This window comes from Eriocheir sinensis, chromosome 17 (assembly GCF_024679095.1).
Source record: "Eriocheir sinensis breed Jianghai 21 chromosome 17, ASM2467909v1, whole genome shotgun sequence".
NCBI classification, from domain to species: domain Eukaryota; kingdom Metazoa; phylum Arthropoda; class Malacostraca; order Decapoda; family Varunidae; genus Eriocheir; species Eriocheir sinensis.
Window position 1 is genome coordinate 13,458,589 of NC_066525.1, and position 26,247 is coordinate 13,484,835.

Below are 26,247 nucleotides of genomic sequence, written 5' to 3' on the forward strand. Positions count from 1 at the left end.
CAGTGATCGATTTCATCCAAAACGGTGAACAACAGATCAAGGAGTCCCGTTACAAAGATGAAACTTCCGACCGTTAACTCAACTCAATGACACCAAGACCAGGACTAAGCAGCACCCACAACAACGAGGCGTGCACTGCCGGGGGTTTATAGGTCGTAATTCCATGGCCTAAACACCTCCCTTACCCCCCGAAATAAAGTCACCGAAGAAGCTACAGTCCAACCTTCTACTTAACCCTTCATCCACTACTACAACTTACAATGGCGGGAAATCGACTGGACAAGATCGGGACCATTTTCACAAGGTAGCTACATAGTTGTTATCAAATGTGAAGTATCTATTTACCTAGCAGTGTATAATGCCCCGACGAGCTTCTTTTCTAAATCCTTCCTATTTCTCAACACGGCCTCTGCGTGTATCGAAATAACACGAGAAATTAATCAAGATCAGGGTATTCGCCGGCTGCCTGGGATTGAACCCGCGACCAGCGTGACGGGAGAGCCACTCCTTACCGAGTCGGCCAAAGAGGTACCCCACTGGCTAAGTGGGTTATGGGAGGCTCGTTCATCAGGCCGTCGCCGCACTAGGCCGGCAGCGACTACAGTAAATAATTCAATCAACTGTTTTTATTCAACTTTCTCTACATGGCTTTCCCCCCTATGTAGATTAATTTCTGTGTGTTGACAATGTCCCTTTGAGACATAACTCCACAATGTCCCATTGAGACATACCTCCAACTCTTCCCATTTTCTATTACCCTCGGAGCATGGGCCATCCTACCTGTTACCCCTTCGGGGAAACTCAACAGAACTGCAGGAGAGGATGCCCACCGCTATGCCACCACTGTAATGCCCCGACGAGCTTCTTTTCTAAATCCTTCCTATTTCTCAACACGGCCTCTGCGTGTATCGAAATAACACGAGAAATTAATCAAGATCAGGGTATTCGCTGGCTGCCTGGGATTGAACCCGCGACCAGTGTGACGGGAGAGCCACTCCTTACCGAGTCGGCCAAAGAGGTACCCCACTGGCTAAGTGGGTTATGGGAGGCTCGTTCATCAGGCCGTCGCCGCACTACAAGTGCGCTTCACAAAGGGCCTGAAACCTCATCAACGGTAAACGGTAACACGGCGCTTCAGTCTTATTTATATTTTCTGAAGCTCCCCGTGGCTTCAGTGAACATGGCCTTAGAGGAGTGAACAGGTCAAGGCGAGTCTACTTCCGAAGGGTGTGGTAAGGTTGTCATTTACTTTACGGGAGAGGCAGATGGAGATGAAACTCCTGTTAGATAGACGGTTATGGGGTACCGTACCTATTTTAAAAAAAACTATGAAAAATGTGCTTGAAATTGTAAAGTTTGTATAGATATGAAATGAGCTTCATTAATCTCTTTCTTTTCAGAGCATCAGGACTGTTGAAATCTGGTGCAATGAAGCCACAGGACAAACCAATATGGTATGATGTTTATGAAGCTTTCCCTCCTAAATATGAGCCTCGCTATGACAGGCCACCAGCAAAGAAAGAGATCAGACAGATTTTTTATCCTGAAGATGTCATTAGAGGGTAAGTATTTGAAGTGTAGAATTACTGTGGATTATGGGCAGTATATAACTGATACAGTCTCTTCAAGGGAAGACACAGGGATCATGCATTCTCATTAAATTGACATTCTAGTGTATTCATTTTATTAGTTATTATTGATACTGCTTAATTCATTTAATTAATAACTAATTATTATCATTATTAGTTATTACTATTATTATTGTGTATTAGCTGTTATTATTACCTTAACATTATATTTTCCAGAAAATTCTACAGAAAGTATGGCTCCCCAGGACTTATTAATCTTTCTGAAACAAGCCGTCGACTCTCAGTGTGCCAGCTGTTTGTGGCGGAGTATGAGCGTCTCCAACAAGATGGCAGCCTCACAGAGGAGAAATTAATGGAAGAAGCAGCAATAGCTCTTGAAGCAAGGGGAATATACTTGGATCCTTCTCGTGCTCCTCCAAAGGTAACTAGAAATAGTGATCATTCAAGTGTGCAGTAGCACCATATATTGAAATATGAAATAGTTATTTAAGTTAATTTTCAGTTTTGTTCTCAAAATTGGGAACTGAATATTGGTTCATGCACCATTATTTTGGAGTAATAACAATGTTTTGTGAAGCTGACAAACTGCTTCCTGCTGCCCAGAGCAGGTGCTGCTTTCTCTATACATTGGGATGATTGTGGAATGTAGCACAGAAATCACAGGTATGCATGGTAGAAATGAGCAATATAGAGCACATGGTGTGTCAAGACAGGATGGAGAAAGTAATGATGTTTTAGTTTTCGTATGGATGTAATGCAAAGGAAGTGGTTTTTGGAGTGGTTGAAGCTTGGTAGGTTACTCTGAAATGGTTTGGGTGTGGGATAAGAGTGGGTGAGGATGACTTTATAAAGAATTGTAAAAAAAGCAAGATTACAGGAGATGGTATCAATGGTAAGCCACCAGGGTGGATAAATATTGAGAGTTGGTAGGCAAGGAAGAATGTGCTGAAGAATGCCATAACAGGGAAAATTGGAGATATGTTTGCCATGGCCATCAATTTTGGGGAAGTTCTCATGGTGATGTAGATAACTTAATATTTAAATTTTTGGTAGTGCATTTTTAAAGCAATTTTAAAGAATTCCTCCTGAGCTAGGTAGCTAAGACCATATAATTTTTTTAGGGTTACAAGAGAGCACTTCTCACCTAGACACTACCATGAGGCAGGATCATACTTGCAACCTTTTGGTCATGAACCGAACATCCTACCCGCAGAGCCACCTGGCCCTTTTGGTAGTGCATTTGTTTACTATTACTGTTATCTTTGCAGCCTGAACCATCCACATCAGAATTACAAGATGGAATTTCAGCTCAAACTCCCCAAAGCAAAATCAGTAAAATAAGTTTTGCAGATGTCTTCAAAGAAAGCCAAAAGGAAGGGGAGTGATGAAGCACAGTCATGGGGTGTTAATGTAAATAATAATTGTAATAAACAATTTTAGAAGTAATGCAGTCTCATCCATCCTTTTAGATTATTGCCTTACCACCAGCTATGCTGCCTGCATTAGTTCCTCTGGGTGGTGTTGCTGCAGGGGCCCGGCCTCCTCCATCAAGGGCTGGGGGACTAAAATGAGTGAATGCATTGTGTTTGTGTGTGTGTGTGGTTGAAAGGGTGTGCGCCTTGTTGTTGCTACTCCCGTTTCAGGGGATCTGACCTGGTAATGCTAGAGCTCATATTTGTCAACTGTTATAAATTACATTTCAATTTATATATGTGGTAATTAGTGTTTGGTTGATTTACCATAACATTGCAAATAGTATGTTATTCATTCTAGGAGTGATATATTAAATCAAAATATTTAGCTTCTTCTCTAGATTAAGTTTACTGAAAAACTTTGTTTAAGAGCAAAATCTATGCAATGCAACCTCACAGAAACTTTGTCATGCTTAATCAACATGTGACTATATTCTCAAGTTTTGTGAGCTTGATTTCAGGGTAGCTTGCCCATTCTTGCAGATCCATCAATAAGTGAGTGTAGTCAGGTATCTACAGTGAATTGGTTCATGTTCATGGCAGAGTCAAAGACCAATGATGAGGCCACTGCACAGGACAGTATATGAGGCGTCTAGTGCTCAAGGAGCGAACAAGCCAATTACCTACCTAGTTTTGAGCTACAGGCCTTCAAAGTCAAGCATAGCAAAAACAAAATGAAAAACACATAGCAATATCATCATACATCAATAGAAAGCTTTCAGATTGACAAATTCAATGGAAACCGTGTTTGTGTGAAATTGTGTATTATTAAAAAAAGTGTTTTTTTATAATGCATGTTTGCCAATTTAATCCAAACTTGGAAAATTAAAACATCATGTAACTAACAGCCAGTTTAAATTTCAAAACTAAAATTTACATATTTAGGTGTTTTATGTGTGTTTTACTAGTGCTCTTCATCCTTAGAGCCCTGATACAGCTAACTTCATACACTCTGCAGACAGGCAAAAACACACTACTCTCACCACCCTTCTACTGGGCCATAGAGACTGATTTCCCATTTTCACCTTCACAGAGGGTTGCACAGTGCTTCCATCTAGCAGAAACTGGCGAAAACTCAAAATCTGCTATGTTAGCGTGTTCGCCCCTCGAGCCCTAGACGCCTCATATGACAATTATTCTACCTTTAAATATACATAATGAAAATAAATATACTAAACAAAATGGAACATTTCGATCTTTACTCACCAATTACAATTAATTAATTTCTTTACCCTCCCAAAATTTCTATATAAAAATATTTAGAATATAACCATAAACAGTTGAGTGGTATTATATCATGCAATATCAACAAAAAATTATACAGTTCTTACAGTATAATAATATCTTTTATAAGCAACATTAAAATCATTGTTCACTTTATTTTTGATAGAAGCTAATTGAAGGAGCCCTTGAAAGGTCATCTGATTACCTTGACAAGTATTCTGAGTAAAAATAGTCAAGGGACTATTCTTGAACTTCAAAACCTCCAGTACTGTACAGACTATGCTCCATTCAGCTGCCCCTTAAATTATGCAATGGGATATGAAGAGGTGCTCTTGATCCCTATGTCTTGGATAAATAAATAGTAAACTTTCATCTTTTAGATATCCCTACCTAAAACTGTCCCATGGCATGAGGATTAGGACATCTCCACATCACAGTGCATGTTGTAAACAAAAAAACAGGGACACACCAAATGGATTACAAGAAGCTGGGCTTGAGAATTGGACCCTCCCTTCACTGTGCATGCCTAATCACTGGTCAAAATGGTAATGACTCTTTCTGCTGTTCACCCAACCTCTAGAAACATCACTTGACATTAAAAATGACATGGGAAAACAAATGACATATAATAGATTAAATTGGTCTGTAAACAATTAAAGCCAATTAAAAAATTACCACAATTTTTTTTAATGGATATCCTTCAGGCAAAGGGTAATGATTCAAATTTGAGTCAATAGGTAAATTTTCATTTTTAGTTTAGATTAGAAAACTAAGTAATGATAAATAAAATATATCCTGCTTATGGTAATGTTAATATGAATTTTACATTATAATAATGGGGAGCTCGTGAAAAGGAATGAGATAAAGGAGGTGATTAATGAAAATGTGTGAAGGAGAGTAGAAATAATCAATATAGGAGTAAAAATTTGTCAGGCAGCCATATCCAGAGAAGGGGGTGAGATAGAGGAGGCAATAAAGAAGTCAAAAATAAGAAAAGCCCTTGGCATTGATGGCATAACAGCAAAAATACTGAAAAATATGTACTTGTAGAGTGGACGTTGTGGATGTGTAATTAGCCAGGGCGCATGGTGAGGTGCTGGAAGACTGGAGAAAAACCATCATTGTGGTATTCTACAAAGGACTTTGGCAAATAATCAGTCCAGATCTGCTTAATTGGGACCATCTATATTTTTCCTATTAGTTATTAATTTCCCATTATGCAAATTTACATTTTCTGATTTTGGGGGCATTAGTTACACACAAAATACCAATTCTTTCCTCAAGCCCAAGAATATCTTCAAATATATTTTGTGTAAAGAGATACACACAAGACAGAAGATAATAGGTTACATCTTAGTGGGGCACAGTGACACAAAAATTTCAGGTAACAACTAAAGCCAGATGATCATGTTATGGAATACTGATGTGAGGAAAGTAAAAGTAGAAAATATATCCGAACAACTATGTGCATGGCATTACGAGGAAAACATAAAAGCAAGTGATCAGGGTAAAAAATGATAGGCATGTCGAGCAGATGATAAATGGGGCCAAAATTGTGAAGTTAACAGTGGTTCTAATGTCAAGATGATATTAATTACAGATGAAAGACATTTTCTTCTATAATTAAGTGGCTGGTACAGTAATATACAATATTTCAATAATTCTCAAGTTCTAAACTGCAGTCCTCTCATCATCAATCTACACATATTTTTTTACCCTTGAGTATATTCTGTGAATGTTACTATGAAGTTTTTAACACATTTTCTTGACTAGAGCTTCAACAAAAATTCATGAGCATGTTTGAGGATTTGATGGCCAGGTTTAGCTTGAACTGATTATCAAGAATAGCTTGTCTATAATAAGCCTCAAATGAGCTCACTGTTCAATATGACATGACCTATCCCAGCATCTTATAAAGTAGGTTACAGTGGTGGCTGTGCTCCCAGCTGCACAGTTCTTTCTCTTTCAATAAGTGGCCAATGGGTCTGTTTTTTGATATTTAATGGTGCAGCTAAACTGCCCTTCCACTACACTTCATGCTCCAGCTATAAGGGCTGTAAGAAAAGTCCACTGATATATCCCTCTACCACTTGTGATATCCTGGTGAAAGACTATATGAGAAGTCTAGTGATTTGGGAGAAACTATGTTTTCCAGCAGGTCTTCATCGTTTACTGGGGCGTCTTCTGCTGCTGCTGCTTCCTCAGGGAGTCCGTCAAACTCCCGGTAGTGGTTAGATATGTATTTTCTAGACCTGCAACACAACACCAAAATTTTTAACAAAAGTAATTGTTTAGTTCTGTCCTTCATAAAACTTACTGTAGGGGGTCCCCATTATGTGTTTCTTCAAGTTTTCGTCTGTAATACAGTAGAGCCCCACTTAGTGCGAGATCAATTAGCATGAACCGCAATTAGCGCAAGCCATCATCTACCAAGAAAAAAATTAATTAGCGTGAAAGCCTCAGTTAGCGCGAGCAGCCACCACGACTGAATTTTGAAAATTGCGCCAAGCCGCCATGATGCGCGGCACAAGCCACGAGAGCCCTTACTTTAGCAGATGACGCCATGTTGATACAGGACAAGTGCTTTGTTTACATTGTAATACTGAAAAGAAAAGTGTGTAAAGTGAAAAAAAGAAAAGAGGAACGAAAGGAGGAGGACCTAAGAAGCAATACAAAGCGTCACAGGTCAAAAGAAGAAGAAGAAGGATGTGGATAAGGGCAACTGACCTTGGCCGTGTGTGACGCACACCCGGAAAATTTGGATTTGCCGGTTGTCCAAGCTGCCGCCAACGCGGTGGGAAGAAAAGGGCTCAGTGTGACACCAGGTTACGGTGAACCGACAACTCACTCCCGGATGAGCGCACAGGCATTGCCAGTAGCCGCAACAGTTAAAAGAAAACGGCCAGTGTGATACTGCCTTAAGGCAGCGAGGCCGCTGACCGGGTGAGCGTCGGCGATGACGTCATCGGACTCCCAGCGAATCACAAGCGTGTTTTCAGAGCTCAGCCAATCGTAGGATTTTTATTTTTTTATGCGAGTGATTATTTTGAGTAATTATCAAACCCAAAAGTCAGACCCACGTGTGCACCAAATAATTTTTTTCACATTGGTTACTTTATTCAATTAGCGTGAATTCAGTTAGTGTGACCGCGTTCATCCACTAAATTCTCGTGCTAAATGGGGCTCTACTGTATTTTGTAGAAGTGAAAATTTTCCAGCTTTTCTGTTGCCAACTACTTGCTCTTCAAAATTTATCTCTTTAAGACACTGTTTCGTAGTACTATACCATGGCTGATACCCAAGCCTTCAAGGTTAAGCCTCAACACACTGTTTTATCACAAGAGAAAAAGGTACAAACAACTAGGAGTAAAAGTGGTGAGCGTGCTGCTGACATCAGCCACGTCATGAATGTCCCGTCAACCACTGTTTGCTCCATTATGAAGAATGCAACACAGCTGAAGAAAAAGGCTTAACTTTAACTTAAATGTTCTGATGTCTTTATTATTCAAATGCCAAATGTTTGGATGATGAAACTGGAGTGAATGATGCCAGTTTATCAAAATTTTAGAAGTCACTACCAAACAAAGTGGCTGCATCCCAAAACAACCTATGCCATAGTGTTATCTATTGGTGCTATCAACCACAACACAGGGTAAATTCTGCAATAGGTTCACTTTAGCATTTTTATAATTGTTTTACAGTGAGGAAAAAATGCATCATACTTTACCTAAAAATGAACAGTCTGTGACTTAGAAACAGACTGCTCAGGTCATTTAGTCTTATTTAAACTCTAGTATGTAGTGTTCAGATGTGCTATTATGTTTTATTTTTCACTGAGTTTCTGTAGTCTATATTAGTGACTAATAATGGGGGCCTTCTTGAATACCTTCCTTAACCCCATTTATTAAATCATGAACTGGCTGGGTTTCAGAAGAAAACAATTATCTTTGTCAAAATGAGAAAATATTGTCCAAGCAAACAAGTAAAGCAGGCAATCTAATCAACTAATCTAAGAAACTAAGCAACCTGCTAACTCAGCATGTCATTACATTTATAAGCTGGATAATGTTTTCAATATTTTTATAAATGTACGTACCTTATTAGTAAATAGGGATCAAATGGGAAGAACATTTCTAATGTTGTGTTGCTTGAAACTCTGCCTTCACTGCTTGCTGATGGGATTTGTAACCGCTTGTTATTCTCCATAACAGTGTAGCAGTAAGCCAGTTGGAAGCGTCGAGTCACTGCAGCAAAGTTATTGACAATGGGGGAAGCACACACCCTCAGAGGGTTCAGCTGACACATCACAAGTCGCTCCAAGTTGAGGCTCCGTGCCAGTGCAAGCCCTGTCATCAAGGATACAGGAAGTAAATACTCACAATTCAAGAAGTAAATAATGCTTGGAAAAAAATTACACCAACTGACTTACTAATACCTTGGCCACTAACCAAACACAAACAGATTGAAAAAAAAAAAAAAAAAAAAAAAAAAATTTATATATATATATATATATATATATATATATATATATATATATATATATATATATATATATATATATATATTGGTTCTGTTTACAACAAAAGCTTATATAAAAGTCTTTCAACAACAGCTTCAAATGAGCAGCTAGTCTGAGACTAGAAACAAAATGCTTACAAGTCAAGCAATATAATCAGCAACTTATGTTGTCTCACACTAACACTGTAAACAAGGACAGTCTTACTTTTTGTATTTTCTGTGTATTCCTTGTACCTGAAGGTGAACACATAGAAGACTGTCTGGCAGGCAAAGTAGAAGGGTGAATGAAGATGCAGGTCCTCATAGTTTGTGGCTTGTACTCTTTCCTGAAGAGTTAAAAGGAAATGATTATTATAATTAAATTTAATGCAGTAAGTTGTTTGACTACCTGGAGCAAATGGGAGGGTGGGGTGACAAAGAGGATGTGGAGCAAATAGATGAATTGGTTATATTTTGAGACCTAATGTAATGAAATGAATTGCTCTTGGCACATGGATCCATTAAGCAAGTTCTCAAAGACAGAATTACAACAGCCACTGCTACTAAACTGAGTTAGTGGCTATAGATATTATAAATACAAAATATTACATTATATATATACTAGATACTACATAGTTGGTAGAATACCCACTCCATAAGCTTGCACTTAAACAAGAATCATTTACCCTGTACATTTGGTGTATATGGCATTGAACATATGCTGCCACAAACTGTAATGTTAGGAAGAACAACTCAATCACTCACCTGATTTTCAAGGTAAGAATTGCACCACGAACAGATGATGTCCAAGCATGAATGGACATGGCAGAAGGGAATGAACTTTCCCCTTGCTAACAGGCTCCCAATGTATGCCATGGCATTGTGCCTCTCATCCCTAAAACAATTAGGGTTTTCAAACTTCTTAGCTCTCAGAAAGTCTAAAAAGATAGTCGCAAGTCCAGGTCGAAGGGCAAGAAGATAAAACACAAGGAACTGAGTATGTGACGAAGCATGTGTTTTCAAAATGATACGTGAAAACACTTCTTTGAGATCTGTAAATAGGTCTTTCAATGCATCTAGGTCATGTTCACTTCCACCACATTCACAGCCAGCTGTTCTTCGACTTTCATTATCAGCATATCTAACACTTCCTGGTTTGCACATTGGTTCACTTTTTCTGTGTTCACTAATATTTTCAGAATTAAAGTCATTCTGTTTCTGTTTTGCAGTACTCTTGATGCCATGGCAAGTATCATGAATGTAGCCAAACATGAGATTCATTAGCACGTCCAGAGAGTTCCCGTCTTTGTGCTCCATGCAGAGAGGTCCTTCTTTTATTCCATTTCCAGCTGGTTCAGTACTAACATTGCTTTCATCAACCTCCTGGAAACAGAAACAAACATTAGGCACATTGTATAGGCCTAAACATTACTATTAACCCCTTCACTCCGACGACGTCACCGTATGGAAAGGGTTAGTCCTCTTCTAAACCTCTTAATCCTCTTCTAAACCTCTTAAGAGGAAATGGAAGAGGATTAAGAGGAATTTAGAGGAGAATTGAGGGGTTTAAAAGAGAATTAATCCTCTTCATTTCCTCTTGACCCTTTCCATACTATGAAGCCGACGTCTGCGTCACGGATGGAAAGGGTTAAGAGTTTGACTCTAATAATGCTCTTGATATAATATAAATTGATAAAATGTGACTAGAATGATGTAGTAGAAATTCCTTAGATATTATCATCCTCCCAAGAATACCTTGCTAAGTACTTGTGCACTTACCATATCAAACATTTCTTCCTCGTCGCTGCTTTCATCATCCTCCAGTTCCATAGCCAGCTCAGAGCGGGGAGTATGAACATCCATGGTTATCATGCTGGAAGAATGAGAAATAGCTGATGGGATTCTATGATCATAGTATTTAATATTAACACTTTGTTTTCTTTTCTTTAAGAGGATACTTCATGCTTTTTCCATCAGGATTTACAGTGGGCCTTTCAGATAATTTAGTTCTGAGGGTGTTCCTTATGTAACTGAGTTCCTCTTTTAAAAATTCATCCCTGCAGATGTGGAATGCCTTTAGTCAAATAAGGAAAACCTTCACAGAACTAGGTTACCCAAAACATCCTGGAGGAAAAAAACACAAAGCATCCACTTAAAGAAGAATAATGAATATGTTAATATTACACATCAGCTAAGCAAGGCACTGAGCAACACAAGTATTGACTTGTAATAACAGCCATGGGCTCAAATATCAAAGATCACGTCACCAAGAAGGCCGGAATAAAATATTATAAAACAACGTGGTTAATGAGATCCTGTGTAGTGGATGCAACCAGACAGTCAGACTATATGAATGAACACAGGGAGGACATCAGACACCACAGACCAAATAGTGCACTGATAAACCACGTAAACTAAAAGGGTCAACAGTCAAAATGGGAAAACAAAACAGTTCTTAAGAGCTTTCTTGATGGGGCCTGTTGGTCAGCCCCAGCCCATTAGTGGCACTGGCAAGTGTTTTAGAGGCACCATCTTGGCTGGTTTGTGTTAATCATCAGAACTCAACTTTGCTTCACTATAGAGAGTTTTGCAAGAGTCTGGGTTGATAGGTGGTTTCCAGGACACCATGTAGGTTGTCTTAGGCAACGCGGCAAAGACTGAAAATTGTCAGATTATAGCGGTGGGTGGGACTTGAACCCGAATTCTCCAGGACACCACACCTGCAAGCTGACCACTAAGCCACTGCCTCCCCAGACAACAACATACTCGTATGGTGCTCCCAGGCAGTTACTCATTCAAGTACTAACCGGACCCAACATCGCTGAACTTCACTGAACAGATGAGAAGAGATGTTTTTAATGTGGTGTGGCTGTTGCCTAGCTATGAAAGACTTTTTAACTCAAGCTCATCCATATTTAAGAGTTAGAATGTATCTTCACTCTTTCCTCCCTTTCATGGTAAACTTTTCAAATCCCTTGGTCTGCTTTCTTTATTTCTAAAAAGAAATATCACAGAACTGTTGATGGGAGCATCAAAGCAATCACACAGTATGAGAATAGTTACACTTATTTAAGGATAATTTATAGGCTTTAGAACAACAATCATTAGAAATGCAGTTAAGAATTCAGGAATTCAGAGGAGCCTCATTACATTGTAGAGACAGCAGCAACTGCCCTGGGAAGCAGGTAGTGGTCTGCCAGCTTCACAAAGCACATTGTAATTACTCCAAAGTAGTGGTGAATGAACCAATATTCAGTTCCCAATTTTGAGAACAAAACTTCATATTAATATTCATATGTTAAATTATTACCAAAAGGGGTGATGTTGAATAAATGTCATCCCCCCTCAGGGCATTGCCGATCAGAACTCTAGGTGCTACAACTGGAATCATCATCTCTTTGGATGAAGACCCAGATTCTTATGGGACACCATAGTGTGGCACACTACCTGCACCAGGCAGGCTCAGTTAACTCACCCATGTGCCAGTATTGCGGGGTGGAAAACTGAAAACCCCAACCATCATGTAGGTACCTGCCCAGCTTTGGCTAGGGCAAGGATCACATGCTTGGGGACCTGGGAAACAGACAGCAAAATATTATTTTGCAAGAGAAACATACTCTCAAAACATATATGGGTAATCACAAACACTTAAAAACAAGTTCTTAATTGGTGCGCCTATCAGAAATATGGTGGTTGACTCTGTAGATTCCACAATTCCCCACAAATGTTAAGGACAACTGTACGGTAAATGTCCATTATTCTAAATTTCACTGATCTAAAAATCCCAATAATTTGAATTCAGGCATGAAATTAAAATCACAAAGACCAATGCCTGAATTTTTGCAAGCAGCATTATTATTATAACTTTCCAAAATAATACAACTGTCCAAATACTGGAGTAGCTCTAGTTAAAATAAATTATAAGAACAATTCCCTGAATTCTGGATGGCAGGAGTTAATATTAAGAGAAAAGGAAAATAATAATAATAAAAAAGTGTGCAGCTTGATGAGAAATTATTGTTATAGTTTGGCTATGGCAAAAGCTTCATGAACACATTAGTTTAAGATCCAAGAAACTAATTTATTTTATGAAGATTTCACCTTGTGCAGTGACTCCAGTCTCCAAAGAAATCCAATATGTCAGCCAAAATAACAACATTACCTGGTGAGGAGTGCTAAGGTGTCACCGGGCATTATGTCACTATGAATTAGCATGCAATAAAGTTGTACAGCAATCACAAAGTGGTGAGTCTGGGAGTAAACTTTACAAATTATTACATACTGACTCAATACAGGAATTAATACATTCCTCAGGCAATTCTACTCATTTAAAATAAGTAAACACACTACCCATATTAACCCTTTCCTTGCGCGCGGTGCGGACGCGACTATCCCCTCAGGCGCAGTCGGGCAGCCCAATGGGGGGTCTCTTTTAACCTCTGTATCTCAAAAACTATTCATCACAGCTAAAAAACAAAACCACCACTGGAAAGAGGAGGTCCAGATCTATAGGAGTTGGTTATGTATGCCTCTCTTGCGAACGTACATGCACGTTCAGGGAGTGTTGAATGTTAACACTTACGTCGGTGCGTGCGGGATGATCAGCCATATTGATGTAACTGTGGACATCTCTCCTTCAGACTCTGGCAAGGGAGTATTGCCAACTGCAATATTTACAACTATTTGGTCAAAGAATCAGTCAGGTGATAGGTGGAGCTATGCAAAAATGCCGCTATACTGGGCAAGAACATCCACCAGTTACTCGTCCGCAGATTTGCCGCGCTGGGTTGATAAGATTTTCCACCAAATTTAGTGAAGAACCCACTCAATTGGCAAATCCTGTGTTGTGAGAATTAGTGTTGGAACACTCTCATGCGCGGGATATTTGAGTGCGGGTGGAGCTCGCAGCGAGCGTTTAGCACCACAAGCAAATACGCTAAACGCTCGCTGCGAGCGTTTAGCAATGAAAGGGTTAATGATTGATATCACTCGATATGTATGTAGGTACATTGCTACAATGATTTTGGGAGCTATTTACAGTACCCTCTAGAGTTTCACGCTCGCTTCGTTCCGAAGATATAGTGCTAAACTCGAGGATCGCGAAACTCAAGGTATTGAAAACACTGAAAAAGTGCTTATTTGTTCCGACCTGTGGAGATTTTTTTTATTTTTTATTTTTACATGTGGCCTGGTGGACGCCCCAAGCCCGTCATGGCGCAGGCAACTGTTTATAGTGGCGCCATTATAATTGGCTCATGCTGCCCCCCGGAGCTCATTTTTTTCCCTCCTTTACTCCCTTGTGATCTCAAAATACATACCTTGGAAAAAGGAAGAAAACAGGAAGAGAGAACGGGTCGTTTTAAAGCTACAGATGAAGCCTTACAATTGGCTCCAATGACGTCATCGCTGGTGCTTACCCAATCAGCGGCCCCACAGCCATAAGGCGGTACGTGTCACACTGGCTGTTTTCCTCTAACCGTTGTGGCTACTGGCAATGCCCGTACGCCCATCCGGGAACGAGTTGTCGGTTGTCCGTAAGCTGGTGTCACACTGGGCCTTTTTCTTCCCACCGTGTTGGTGGCAGCTTGGGCAACCGGCAACTTTTCTGGGTGTGCGTCACACATATAAGGGAAAATTAGAAGGGGGGGGGGGGGGAAGAGACTCAGGTCATGTCATGACACACACACACACACAGAGAATGGGAAATGAGAAGGGTGGGGGGAGGGAGGGGCAGAAGGGAGAGTCAGGTAATGTCTTGACCTGAGTCAGGTCATATCCTGACTAAAGCCCTGATCTGACTCTCCTTTCTGCCCCTCCCTCCCCACACCATTCTCATTCCCCTGTGCGTGTGTGTGTGTGAGAAGTCAGGACATGATCTGACCCGAGTCAGGTCATGTTTATGCGTTTTTAAAATAATGCGGGGACCAAAATCCAAATAAATGTTTAATTTACACGTTTTTTCACTTATACGCGATATTTTATGGAGAGGCCACCAGATGTCTCACGCAACTGGACTCACACGGTGCCGTGGCCACACAGCTGAGCTCAGTTCTCCCCGCGTGCCACTTGAACAACAATACAGTACCCACGCTGCAACGCTACTCAACAACAACAACAACACCCTCACTGCTGTGCTACCATGAGGGGAACGGCAGCCAGAGGAATAACCACGAGAGGGAGAGGAGTCAGAGTGATGCAGTAAGCAATAAAGTTACAAACCTACCTCTTGTTTGATTTACATTGTTTTTGATTTACGCGACCTCTTCAAGGACACAATACTCGCGTAAATCGAGTTACCTGTACTACCTTTTAAGGTAGCGTGCATGACACCGATGGTAAGTAGACGTGACCCGTACACGTCAAAGCAGCGCGAAACTTGGGGTGAAAGAATTTAGGACTAACCGCGAAACTCGAGAGGGTACTGTATCTAAAAAAAATCGCTAATCCAAACCGACACAGGGCCTAGTGCTATTCAGATGAATGAACTTTTTCTGTATTTATAGAAGCTCAGCATTTACAAAGGATGTACCATGTATTACCTCATTGGTAAGGTAGAAATATTACTTTTTTTTAATACACTACCATCAAGGGATTTTTAGATATAGCTCACCTCACAATGACTTCATGTTTCCTATATAACCCAACACATGGAGCTACCTGATGGTAGAAATCACTTACTTGGTAATAATAACTTCCAGAAAGCCCACTCTCAGGTGTGGCAGGTGGCCAGCCAATAGAAGAAGGCTGTAAGTGTATGCCACATGCTCACGGATGAAGCGGCGGAAGTATGGCATCCGCTTCCTTGCAAGTATTAGTAGGTGGTCTCGACTCCTGCAGCATATGTGGAAAAGGTTATTAGGCAAGGAATAAAAGAATCGGGGGATAGCAATCAATTTTAGCAATTAGTTTTAGAATATCATTAAAAAACTGCCAAAAAGAAACATTCTTTCAAACAAAACATGAGTAAATTTGGAGAATTTTTTTTATAAAATGTTCAAAATCAACACTTAGTCAACTGAGCCTGTCAGGGCCTGTAAATACACAAGGATAAATAAGAATGATTCGAGCAACTTTCATCTTATGTAAATTTCACACATTTTGATTTGAAACATACTTACATTGGGACATGTTTATGGGTGGTAACAATTGCTCTTACAACCCTCTGACAATACTCTTTTCCATCTTCACTCAAGGCTTCTTTCTCCTGTTCCTCACCACCAACACCTGGGTAATGAAATTAACTTTCATTATAAAGAATATGTAACCATTATCACATCAAAGAGACATATTGAAAGGGTCAGGAGCAAAGCTAGCTAAAGTGAAAGACTAGCATAATTTAGAAAGGGAAGTATGAAAGTTGACAAGTGAATGGCAAGCATGAAAGAAATTTGTAAGGTCGTATGTGTGAATGGTAAATTTAATGAACCAGGGAATGATACTCATAATTTTACCTTAAGGCCACAGTTTTTATACACCCTGACAATCTGACACGCTGCAATGCATCACTAAGAGCATGTGAGAACAGTTCATCTTTGTTATCATTGTAGAGGTCTAAAATGTAGCTCTGCCAATTTAACTGGGTGATCTATACCAATTTTCAGGGCTCAGGAACCAAATTCCATTTAACCCATTTCATAATGGCCTTGCAACACTAAATTTTGCTTAGCGGACTGTTACTCAGGACCATAACTCATTTGTAAAGCTTATTAACTCCTATTTTACTCAATCTGAAAATACTTCAGTGCCTATCCTGACTATCCAAACAAAGGAAGCATGCTTAAAATAATAAAATTGCCTTAATTTACAATAGATTTTCCCAAAACGAAAAATTGGCCGGCACCACAGACGGGTCTGGGGTTGAAATGGCCGGCACCGCGAGGGTTAAAGAAGTCTCACAGTGTAGTAGTTTAGTCTGTCTATTTAGTATTTAATTTTGAACAATAACTGAAAAGTCAGAATGACTGAATCACTGATTCTGATGACTGATACCAATTGACTGATAGAGTTCGAATCACTGTAAAAAAAAAAAAAAATAAATAAATAAATAAATAAAATAAATAAATCTGTGAGCATGCCGTGCTGCAAATGTTTTTCAAAATACTACAAAAAAGTACCGCAGGATTTTTTAGTGCGGTCCGCGGTAATGCTGTATTTTCAGAAATTTTGCGGTAGTGCGGTACTTTTTATTGTGATGCGGTACTACCGCAATAAGTACCACACTTGCCCACCTCTGCAAAATGGAGGCTCCATCTTGCCCATGTGTTAGGGAAAATTATATCTGATCTACTTTTGTCTCCTATCATTTTCCTCTGATCATGGCTGCCTTAATCTTTGTACAAAAATCAGAGTGACTATTCACCAAAAAGTGACTGCTTTGCTTCTGTTTCCAGGTATTTCTGATAAACACTGGAATGCTCACAGAGGTAACTCAGTCCCGTTACAAATGCTTGCTCGTATGTTTCAGTTTGTTTTACAGTTAAAATTGCTCACCCATTTGTAGTTCTGTTAAGTGATGTTTTGCTGGTGTCTTTTACTTCCCATATATATAGCATATCGCCATGCATGTTGCAAGATAATTGTGGCTTTATCTTTTGAATTCTGATTAAACTATGTAACATTGCTGTTCCATTTAGAGTATAATAAGATCCAACAATAAATGTAAAAAACATCTCCCTGTTACCACACACACACACACACACACTCACCTGATGCTAAGAGGGTAAAGAGCTGCTTCAAAACATTGTATGTATAATAATTATGAGCGGTGACGAGGTGGACTGTGAAACTCTCAGCAGCAACAGACAGCTTCTCGGATTTAAACCATGGAATTTTCTGGAAGAAAATAAAGTATTTACATGCAAGAAGTATACTATATATAACAATACTTAAAAAAAAAAAAAAAAAAAAAAAAAAAAAAAAATAGTTAATACACATACTAAAAGGTTCAAATTTCAATGCATAATAGCAGCACATCTAAACAAAAATATATATGCATATTATTGTAATGATACATTTAATCTGACCCTGGAACTGTCATAACTCGTGTGCATATACAGTACTGTCTCCAAGTTTGCGATAAATAGGTTGACGTTGTGGGTCGCAAACGTTGAAATCACAAACTTTGAACCATTATTCTTATGGGGAAAATTGAAAACCGTCGACATCTCATCTGAAATGCCGGGCCGAAAGCTGGCGATAGAGAGAGCCGGAGCCCCTGCGCCCATGCAGTTTAGCACGTTCCATGGAAGGGCAGGAGATGCGCCGGTCCAAGCTCTCAGCACGAGTGGTGAGAGGGCTCGACTGCCACCGTGAAATGCGAGCCGCAGCACATCGGGCCGTTGGCCCCACACCGCATGAGCATGTCCCGCCTGCAACCAGCGATGTGTGAACCCTGCGGTGGATCCCTACCACGCCAGCTTTAGTGCGGACGGCGGAGGGGGACCGGGAGCGAAGGGAGAGCGCCACGCAGGGGCTTTGAGGGCCCAAACGACGTGGGGGTAGAAGTGTGGGTGGGACCAAGGATGAGAGACATATAAAGGATAGCTCGCTAAGCATTTGTTTTTCCCACAATGCACCGCCCTCGTGACATCACATGTAAACAGAGACGTCAATGGAGACCCGCACGTGTGGCCGCGGCGCCACTGGATTGAAGTTTCAGAGAACACCACACTTCATAATATGATGTGTAAATCCTTGAATAAAACCAAGATTCAAATGAGGCTCTTGCTGGCAAGGGTCTCCAGCGCGCGTCACCACCGTGACGTCATGGCTGAGTTGATGACATTTCACTGAACTATTGGCTGCGGCCACACGTGTGGGTCTCCAGTGACGTCATGGCTGAGTTGATGACGTTTCACTGAACTATCCTTAGTTGGGTGGGACCGCTGGGGTGAGGTGAACAATGGCAGTGAGTGGCAGAATAGTGTTGTGGTGGTGACACCGCAGTGCGCCCTGATGTCACGACCCCCTCCACCCTGTTAACTAGAGCGGAAACCACCACTTTCTCATGTGCGCCACCTGCAAAGTTTGGGTCATATCGTAATTTCAGTTTTCAATAAAAATTGAATTTTTTGGGTCCCTGTCGCATACTCGGTGAATCACAAACTAGAAACTCGCAATCCTGGAGACAGTACTGTACTTTGTAAATTGAAAACTACATCAAACACTTACCAAGAACTCTAAGACAAGTATATCAGCTTTCTGGTCCAGCAGTGGCACACACTCTATCATCTGTGACAGCCATGATAATTTCTCGTCCTCTGATGCAGAGCCTTTTAAGGTGTCAAAGGCGCTGGCAAAGACTGACTGGTCTCTCGTGTCTCGGAACTTGAATATAAGGGAACGAGCTGATTCCCGCATGCAGAAGAGCACTTTTTTGTTTGATGAGGGTGAGTCCAAGGCATTCTTCTTCAATATAGATGTCAGAGGCATTGCTGGCTGCTAACAAAGTCAAGCAGTAAGATTTAATAGTATTAGTTTTAATGTAGACAGGATTTTGTTGACAAATTGAGTACTGGTACAATAATCATGATTATCTTACTTGACGAGTATCCATAACAAGCATATCTAAGTGAACAAACATGAACAATTGCATTTTCAGATTCTTTAATGCAATTTAATTAATTGTACTTAACTTCTATTTGGAATTATGGAATCATTGCTACTAAAAATACAACTATGACTCAAAATACTTAAATTTCCTAGTGACAGAACGACAAACTAACAACATCCGCTAGCATTTAGCACTGACGGGGCTCTGGAGGCAGTGGTAGAATAGCTTAACTATCCCCCTAAAACACTCCAGATGATGTCCCGAGATGGCGTAATGAAGGAATATAACCAGCCAATGATATTCCAAAGTGGCCAATGTGGGAGACACCCGGAGCTCTTGTAGTCCCCCCTGGCTCTGGTCTTTCCTTCACCTGTACTGTCTGCAGGCTGAGGCGGGGCACAAGCACCACATCCCACCACAAGGCCACACAGGAAAACGGCCAAGTAACAGCCCTTGCTTTGTTTACGCGCCAGCCTCTCAAACTACGACTTTTCTTGAACCACAGAGGCCCGCAGTGCTGTGTTTCACCTTAAAACATGAAAAATCTTACCAACAGGTGTAACAGGGGAAAATAAGAGGGCCCGAGCCAGTGCCAGATCTCAGCTGGCGCCACAAGTAAACAACGTGCGCGAACGTGGTGGTGTTGCGAGAAATACCTCCTCGCACATATAAGTCGCGCTGCTGTCCACTACGCATGCGCACTAGGAATTCTCAGCCGGTAAACCTATTAATTTGCCTGTTTTTTTTTAGTTTGTCCACTTGTGATCTTTGTGGTGGCTGATATTGCCGGCAAGAAAACAACACACCAGACCAACAGACCAAAACAAGTAGGAACTGAGTGAACATCAACGAAGGGTAAGTCTTTCTGAAATATGCCCTGTTCGTTTGTTCTCATGATGAAAAGTGTTTCTCTGATGTTTTTGCCGTGTATTGGGGCCGAAACTGGGAAAATAAATGATAGCGGTGACTAGAATATGTAAAAAAATAATTAAGCAAGTTGGACCTCCTCTGCGAGCTATTTTTCGATTGCGAGCTACAGCGGCACCCTTGGTGTGGGTCTGGGTCTGACAGTGTACCTACCTTGGAGGCATGGAGGAACTACTGAGGATTACCAAAGAGTTTGGGAAGGAGTGGAAGATGAAATTCAGCGCTAGGAAATGTAAGCCCGTAGAATTTAACAACAATGCCAATAGTCAGTGGGTCCTGGGGAACATCATGATAGAGGTAGTGGAGAAGTAAAGTCCATAGCCTACGTGGGATTGGAGGTCAGCAAAGAAGGAGTAGGAGGAGAGAAACAAAGGAAAATAAATGAAGGAAAAGCCAGGAGGCATGATCATGAACGCAGGCAGCAGGACTATTAATAAATACGAGGCAGGCAGGAGCATGCGGAAAGAGATAGCGGTGCCATACTGCCTGTAGCTGCGTACAGGTCCGAAATAACAGAGTACAGGGAAGGAGACCTGCCAAACTTAGAAAAGGTGCAAAATACCATTGGCAAATGGGGTCTGGGTGCTCTTAGAAGCACAGCAGTCGAGGCCTTAATTAAGGGGAGAAATGGGATATGGAGTACATTAAGGAGAGGATTATCAAAGGCAAGATGGGATTCATGAAGAAAATTGAAGGATTAAGTGAGGAAAGATGGGTAAAACAGGTGATAACAGAGGACAGAACAACATCCTATGGAAAAAAAGAAATAGCTAGATCAGCGATTCTCAAACTTTTTCGTGAGCGACCCTATTTGGAACATTTCAACCCTTCGCGACTCATAGTAAAGTAAAGAAAACGAACAGTGGTATATAAACTTTATTTTGAAAATAAATTAGTTTTTTTTTTTCTCATCTTATCTAAACTAATGGGATCCATCATCCATGGTGCTGCTTCTCATTCACCAACGTGTCAAATAGTGGGATCAGTGTGCTAAGGCTGCATCTCATCATATCGTGCTCGGTGTTATGCTCGCAAAGGTAGGTTGTAACAAATGGGAGCAACACTTTTACCGCCTAACCTCCTACAATACGTTTTTTTTTTTTTTTACCGAATCCAGAACTCAGAAAGAGACACTATATATAATTTCTTGAAAAGGTCCTTCAACAACTTTTCACTCTGAACCTCAATTAGTCGCTCTGGGAGTCCTGGAACATCTGGCAGGTCTTCGACATTCACGTTGAAAGGATTTCTCACCCATGATTGGGTTCGAATGTGCTCTTCTGGGATTCGCCTGTCAAACTCTGCCATCTGTTCAGTCAAGTGTGGTACAATAAAACTTTTGGCATCGTCGTGAGATGTTGTCTCCTCCCATGTTTCTAGAAATTCTGCCACAGTTGAAAAAGCTGCAAATTTCCCTCGCTTCACGTTGCCTATCCACAGTTTTAGTTTGCATATGAAAGAAGACATATTTTCTGCAACTCCAACAATCGTCTGGTTACGGCCTTGCATACTGATATGTAGACCGCTGCGTGCACCGAAAATGTCAGTGAGATACCCCAGTTGTAGAAGTCATATCTTGTTCAACAGTTTGTTCACTAAACCACATTTCTTTTCAGTCAAGGAAATTTCCAACTCGTCCCGAAGATCAGCGAGTCGTCGTAGTAGTACTTTTCCTCTTGAGAGCCACCTGATCTTCGAGTTAAAGAGCAGATGCTTGTGTTCAGAATCGAAATCGGCACATAATTGCTCGAACAACCGAGTATTCAATGCTCTAGCTTTGATGTAGTTGAAAATTTGAACTGCTTCGTTCATTAGCTACTTCGTTCATTCCAGGTGACAGGTGTCGACTTACCAGATTTTCACGATGAAGTAGGCAATGAAAAACATTCACCTTGGGACTAACTTGCTTTACACGTGCTGTGAAGCCTTTTCGCATTCCAAGCATCGCTGGTGCGCCGTCAGAACAAATGCTGAAGCAGTCTGTCCATGACAGTTCTTCCTCTTTCAAGAACTGGTCAACCATTTAAAAAACACCTTCTCCTGTAGTGGTTGTTGGCAATGCATGACAAAAGAGAAACTCCTCCTCTAGATCTGCTGGCCCTTCATATATTACATAAACCAACAGTTGAACGTTATCACTTATGTCTGTTGAGTTATCTAGCTACAATCTAAATGTTCCTTTGGCCTTGATGTGATCTACCACTTGCTGTTTGATATCAAGTGACAGGTCCACGATTAATGGTTGTTTGTCCAAAATAAATAAAAAAGGGCAGACACCTAGGCCAAGGCAGAAAAACACAAATCTATGTGGAAAAACAGGAGTGGCATCACTGGTGAGAGTGCGAGACAGGCGCCTGACGTTTTGAAAATTATAATTGCAATTTCAATTAAGTAAATGAAATACTGAAAGCATAAAATTTCTTTATGTCCCTGCGACCCATCAAAAGTTGTCTCGCGACCTAACCTTGGGTCGCGACCCAGAGTTTGAGAACCGCTGAGCTAGATGGAAGAGGAGATAAAATCTTGAAAATGAAAATGCATTGCCTGGAAAAATTGCAAACAGGTGCAGCAGAAAAGTCAACTTTAAAATGGTACAAGAGGAAACAAAAGCCTGAAAGAGAGAACTGGTACCGGGGAGACTGGGGAAGTAAGCTGCTGCTCAAGGCAAGGACTGGAACTCTAGAAGTAAAGGGGAGAAACAGAGACGAGCAGGACCAAAACTGCAGCTTTTGTATAGGGGACCTGATAGTGGCCTGTGACAGGTATGAAGAGGAGAGGCTAAGGCTAATACCCCAGTCACATATAGCCGAATTTGAATCCGAATAATTTCCGAATGGCGTTCGGTTTGCATTCATTTTGCATTCCTGCACCGATTCGGGCTGTTCGGTATGTGCTCGTCTGATTCGAAAACGATTCTGGAGAGTTGACCGAATATTTAATTCGACATGAAACTTTCGGACTGGAGTCGGAAAAAAAAAAAATCGGAATCGAGGCGGTTTGCGTTCGATATGCATTCGGAATGCGTTCGAAATCAATTGATGGTGTTCGGGTTGCATTCTATTTGGATTCGGAACCGAAAATTTGAATTTTGACAGTTAAAAATGTCAAAAATCGGTTTCGAGTCGGGATGGATTCAGAATGGAATCGATATATATTCGGGATGCATGCGATTTACATTCGGAATGACTGTTGCGAATTCAAACAGAATAGCTATACATTCCGAATCAAAACCGATATTTCACAGCTATTCCGAATGCATATCGAATGCGTCCCGAATGAATATCGAACTCTCCGAATGCGCTTCGAGTGTGTTCAAAACGCGCTCCGAATAGATTCCGAATTCATCTGGAACACATATTAATACCCATGGTCGACATTCGGTTTCGATTCGGAATGAATTCGAGATGTATTCAGTTTGGAATCGGGTTTTATTCGGTTTGATTTGGAAAAAAAGTTAAATTTTGAATTTCGGAATTCGAGGTAAGTTCGGAATGCATTCAGTTTGCATTTGGTTTGGTGTTGGACTGCATTCGGTTTGCATCCGAAAATAGGTTCCGAATGCAAACCGAATGCGGTCCGACAAAAAATTGACCTTGAAAATTTGCCTGGAACGTACCCGAATCGACACCGAATGCGATTCAGGCTGTGTTCGGAAGCAATTCGGCTATGTGTGACCGGGGCTGCAGGGTATAATAGCATCCGTGGTGGAGATCATTGGGGAAAAGGGGTGGAATAGCAGATTGGAGGAGGAAGACGGAGGAATAAGTACCGTGTTAGGACTATATGCCTGTAAGGAGGAAGCAGTGAAATTAATACCTAACACAAAAAAATTCTTGGCGTTGTTTGTAGAGCAGTGAAAGTGTAGTGAAAAGAAAAGTGTAATAGTGGAAACTAACAAAAGGGCATAGAAGAGCAAAGTCAGGGGAAGAAAAAAACAGAAAAACACCTAAGTTCAGGGTGAAGTGTATAAATGTGCACTGTGAAGTAACCAAGTACATGTTGTGAAGTACAGAAGTGTTGAGAAGGAGAAGCCACGCCCTGATCCAGTTCAAAACTTTCCCATCTACGCCGTGAGCCTGTAATTTTAGTAATAGCCAGTGATGAGGGACTTTGCCGAACGCTTTACTGAAATGTAAATATAATATGTCATAGTTTTCATCTCGGTCAACCGCCTCGATTACTTTAGTGTAGAAGGACAACAGGTTAGTAAGTAAGGCAAGACCTACTCTTTGTAAACCCATGCTGTGAATCATGAATTAAATTATGCTTTTCTAGATGGTCCCGAATGTTCCCGGCTATAATTGACTCCAACATCTTTCCTACAACTGGTGTTAAACTAATTGGGCGATAATTTGAGGTGGCTGACTTGTCTCCCTTTTTGAAAATCGGTGTAGTAGTGCATCGTACCGCCAGCTGCAGGCTTACTAAAAATCAGCTCAATTTTATTCTCAACACCCTGAATTGTGTATAAAACTCATTGTGGTCCAAGATGATCTCTTTTATTTTTTCCTTGGTCTCCTCTTTATGCACATTGCATATCATGATCTTTGGTTTCATCTTTCCAACACTCTTAATTGGTACTAATTTGCTCAACAGACTCCAATTTTTGAGCAGCCTCAGCCCTTGTGTTCTCATTATCAAAGTTCATGATAATATTACGTCTATATGTGAATCTTGAATCAGTTATTTGAATGCCATTCAATGCCTGGGAGACTTCATCCTTCATATCTGTTGCCTTCTTTTCCTGGGTAGAAGCTTTCCTGCCTCTCTTCGCCACCGCAGTTCAATTGAATTCTGCATACTCAGCATGAAGCGCGTCAGGAACTGATCCCAGCTCCTCCTGCACCTTCTCAGCCCTTAATCAACCTCATCTTTAACCACAGATATTTCTTTAGATAATTCTTGCTTGAATTCATCCAATTTTTCCATAAAGCCAGAGACACTTTATGGAGGCATGGGGTGCACATCCAATTTATATTAGCTATATTATCCTGCTTGATTTCTGTCAAATTAGCACACTTCATATAACACCACTTAAGACAAAAACCGCATCCAATCCACTTCTCACCTATGAAATCCTCACAAACGTAACATAGAACCATCACGCCCCTGGTCCTGCCAACCCATGTCAACGGAGCAATTTCCGTGTGGAGCTAAACGCAACACATATCCGCTCTGCACCATGACTCACCAGTGAGCACAGGTAATGGAGTTCTGAGTGATACCTTACCTAAGGTAAGGTATCACTCAGAACTCCATTAACAGCACATACAATAGGTAATTGTGGAGAATCACTCCGCGCCTCCAAAATACGATATTACGCCTCCATATTATGGTTAAGGGACTAAATAATATATGAATAATATATAATATATAATATATATAATATATATAATATATAATAATATATAATATATAATATATAATATATAATAATATATGAATAATAATATGAAGGCGGAAGTACTCAAAAGTAAAAAAAAAAGCCGAATTAATTCCCTTCCCCCAACGATCTTGGGGGACCCACGGGAAGTCGGGTTTTTTGGGCGGGGGAGCATATTTAAACTACTCAAACCGAGCTTTACGACCTGCTAACGGGAGAGGGGGGGGGGTGGGGGTTGCCCCCCTCGACCCCCTCCTAGCCAAGGACCCCCCCTTATCTTTACTGGATGGAATATATGTTTGCAGCGTAGAGAAGGAAATGATGGAAACGGTCGCCAACATCTGGAAACGTCCTCTTGAACACTGACTCGGCTAGATAGCTGGCGAAATGATGAGTTCCCCTCCCGAACTTTGGAATTCTGCTCCTGACTTCCCTCCACTCCCGGTCTATGTTTTGGGTGTGAGCACCACTCTGCGGCTCCACAAAGTTCACAGTGGTTGACTGTGGAGTGGGTGTAACCTTCGGCACTTAAGTTATTATAGCTGCTCCAGCAGTCTGTAACAATGTGAGTGCCCAAGAGAATGTTGCCTTTAATACGTCGCA

At 40.8% G+C, this 26,247-nt stretch overlaps 2 protein-coding genes across 3 annotated transcripts; one reads left to right on the forward strand and one right to left on the reverse strand.

The window, feature by feature from the left end:
• The first annotated feature begins 72 nt into the window (after positions 1 to 72).
• On the forward strand, positions 73 to 3,035 carry LOC126999972 (28S ribosomal protein S23, mitochondrial-like). The gene is made up of 4 exons (XM_050863287.1): positions 73 to 304; positions 1,401 to 1,562; positions 1,806 to 2,010; positions 2,858 to 3,035. Exons 1-4 carry the CDS (start codon positions 261 to 263, stop codon positions 2,972 to 2,974), a joined length of 528 nt encoding a protein of 175 aa, XP_050719244.1. The 5' UTR covers positions 73 to 260; the 3' UTR covers positions 2,975 to 3,035.
• A 1,211-nt stretch (positions 3,036 to 4,246) lies between these two features.
• On the reverse strand, positions 4,247 to 20,035 carry LOC126999971 (RNA polymerase I-specific transcription initiation factor RRN3-like). Of its 2 annotated transcripts, none has more exons than XM_050863285.1 (10): positions 19,885 to 20,035; positions 18,953 to 19,222; positions 17,488 to 17,614; positions 15,901 to 16,006; positions 15,461 to 15,613; positions 10,562 to 10,655; positions 9,548 to 10,165; positions 9,009 to 9,129; positions 8,382 to 8,631; positions 4,247 to 6,537 (listed from the first exon to the last, which is right to left on the reverse strand). In XM_050863285.1, exons 2-10 carry the CDS (start codon positions 19,211 to 19,213, stop codon positions 6,369 to 6,371), a joined length of 1,899 nt encoding a protein of 632 aa, XP_050719242.1. In that variant the 5' UTR covers positions 19,214 to 19,222; positions 19,885 to 20,035; the 3' UTR covers positions 4,247 to 6,368. The 2 variants fall into 2 exon arrangements, with proteins under 2 accessions (XP_050719242.1, XP_050719243.1); XM_050863286.1 differs by having other exon boundaries at positions 18,953 to 19,219; positions 19,885 to 20,013.
• Positions 20,036 to 26,247: the final 6,212 nt, after the last annotated feature.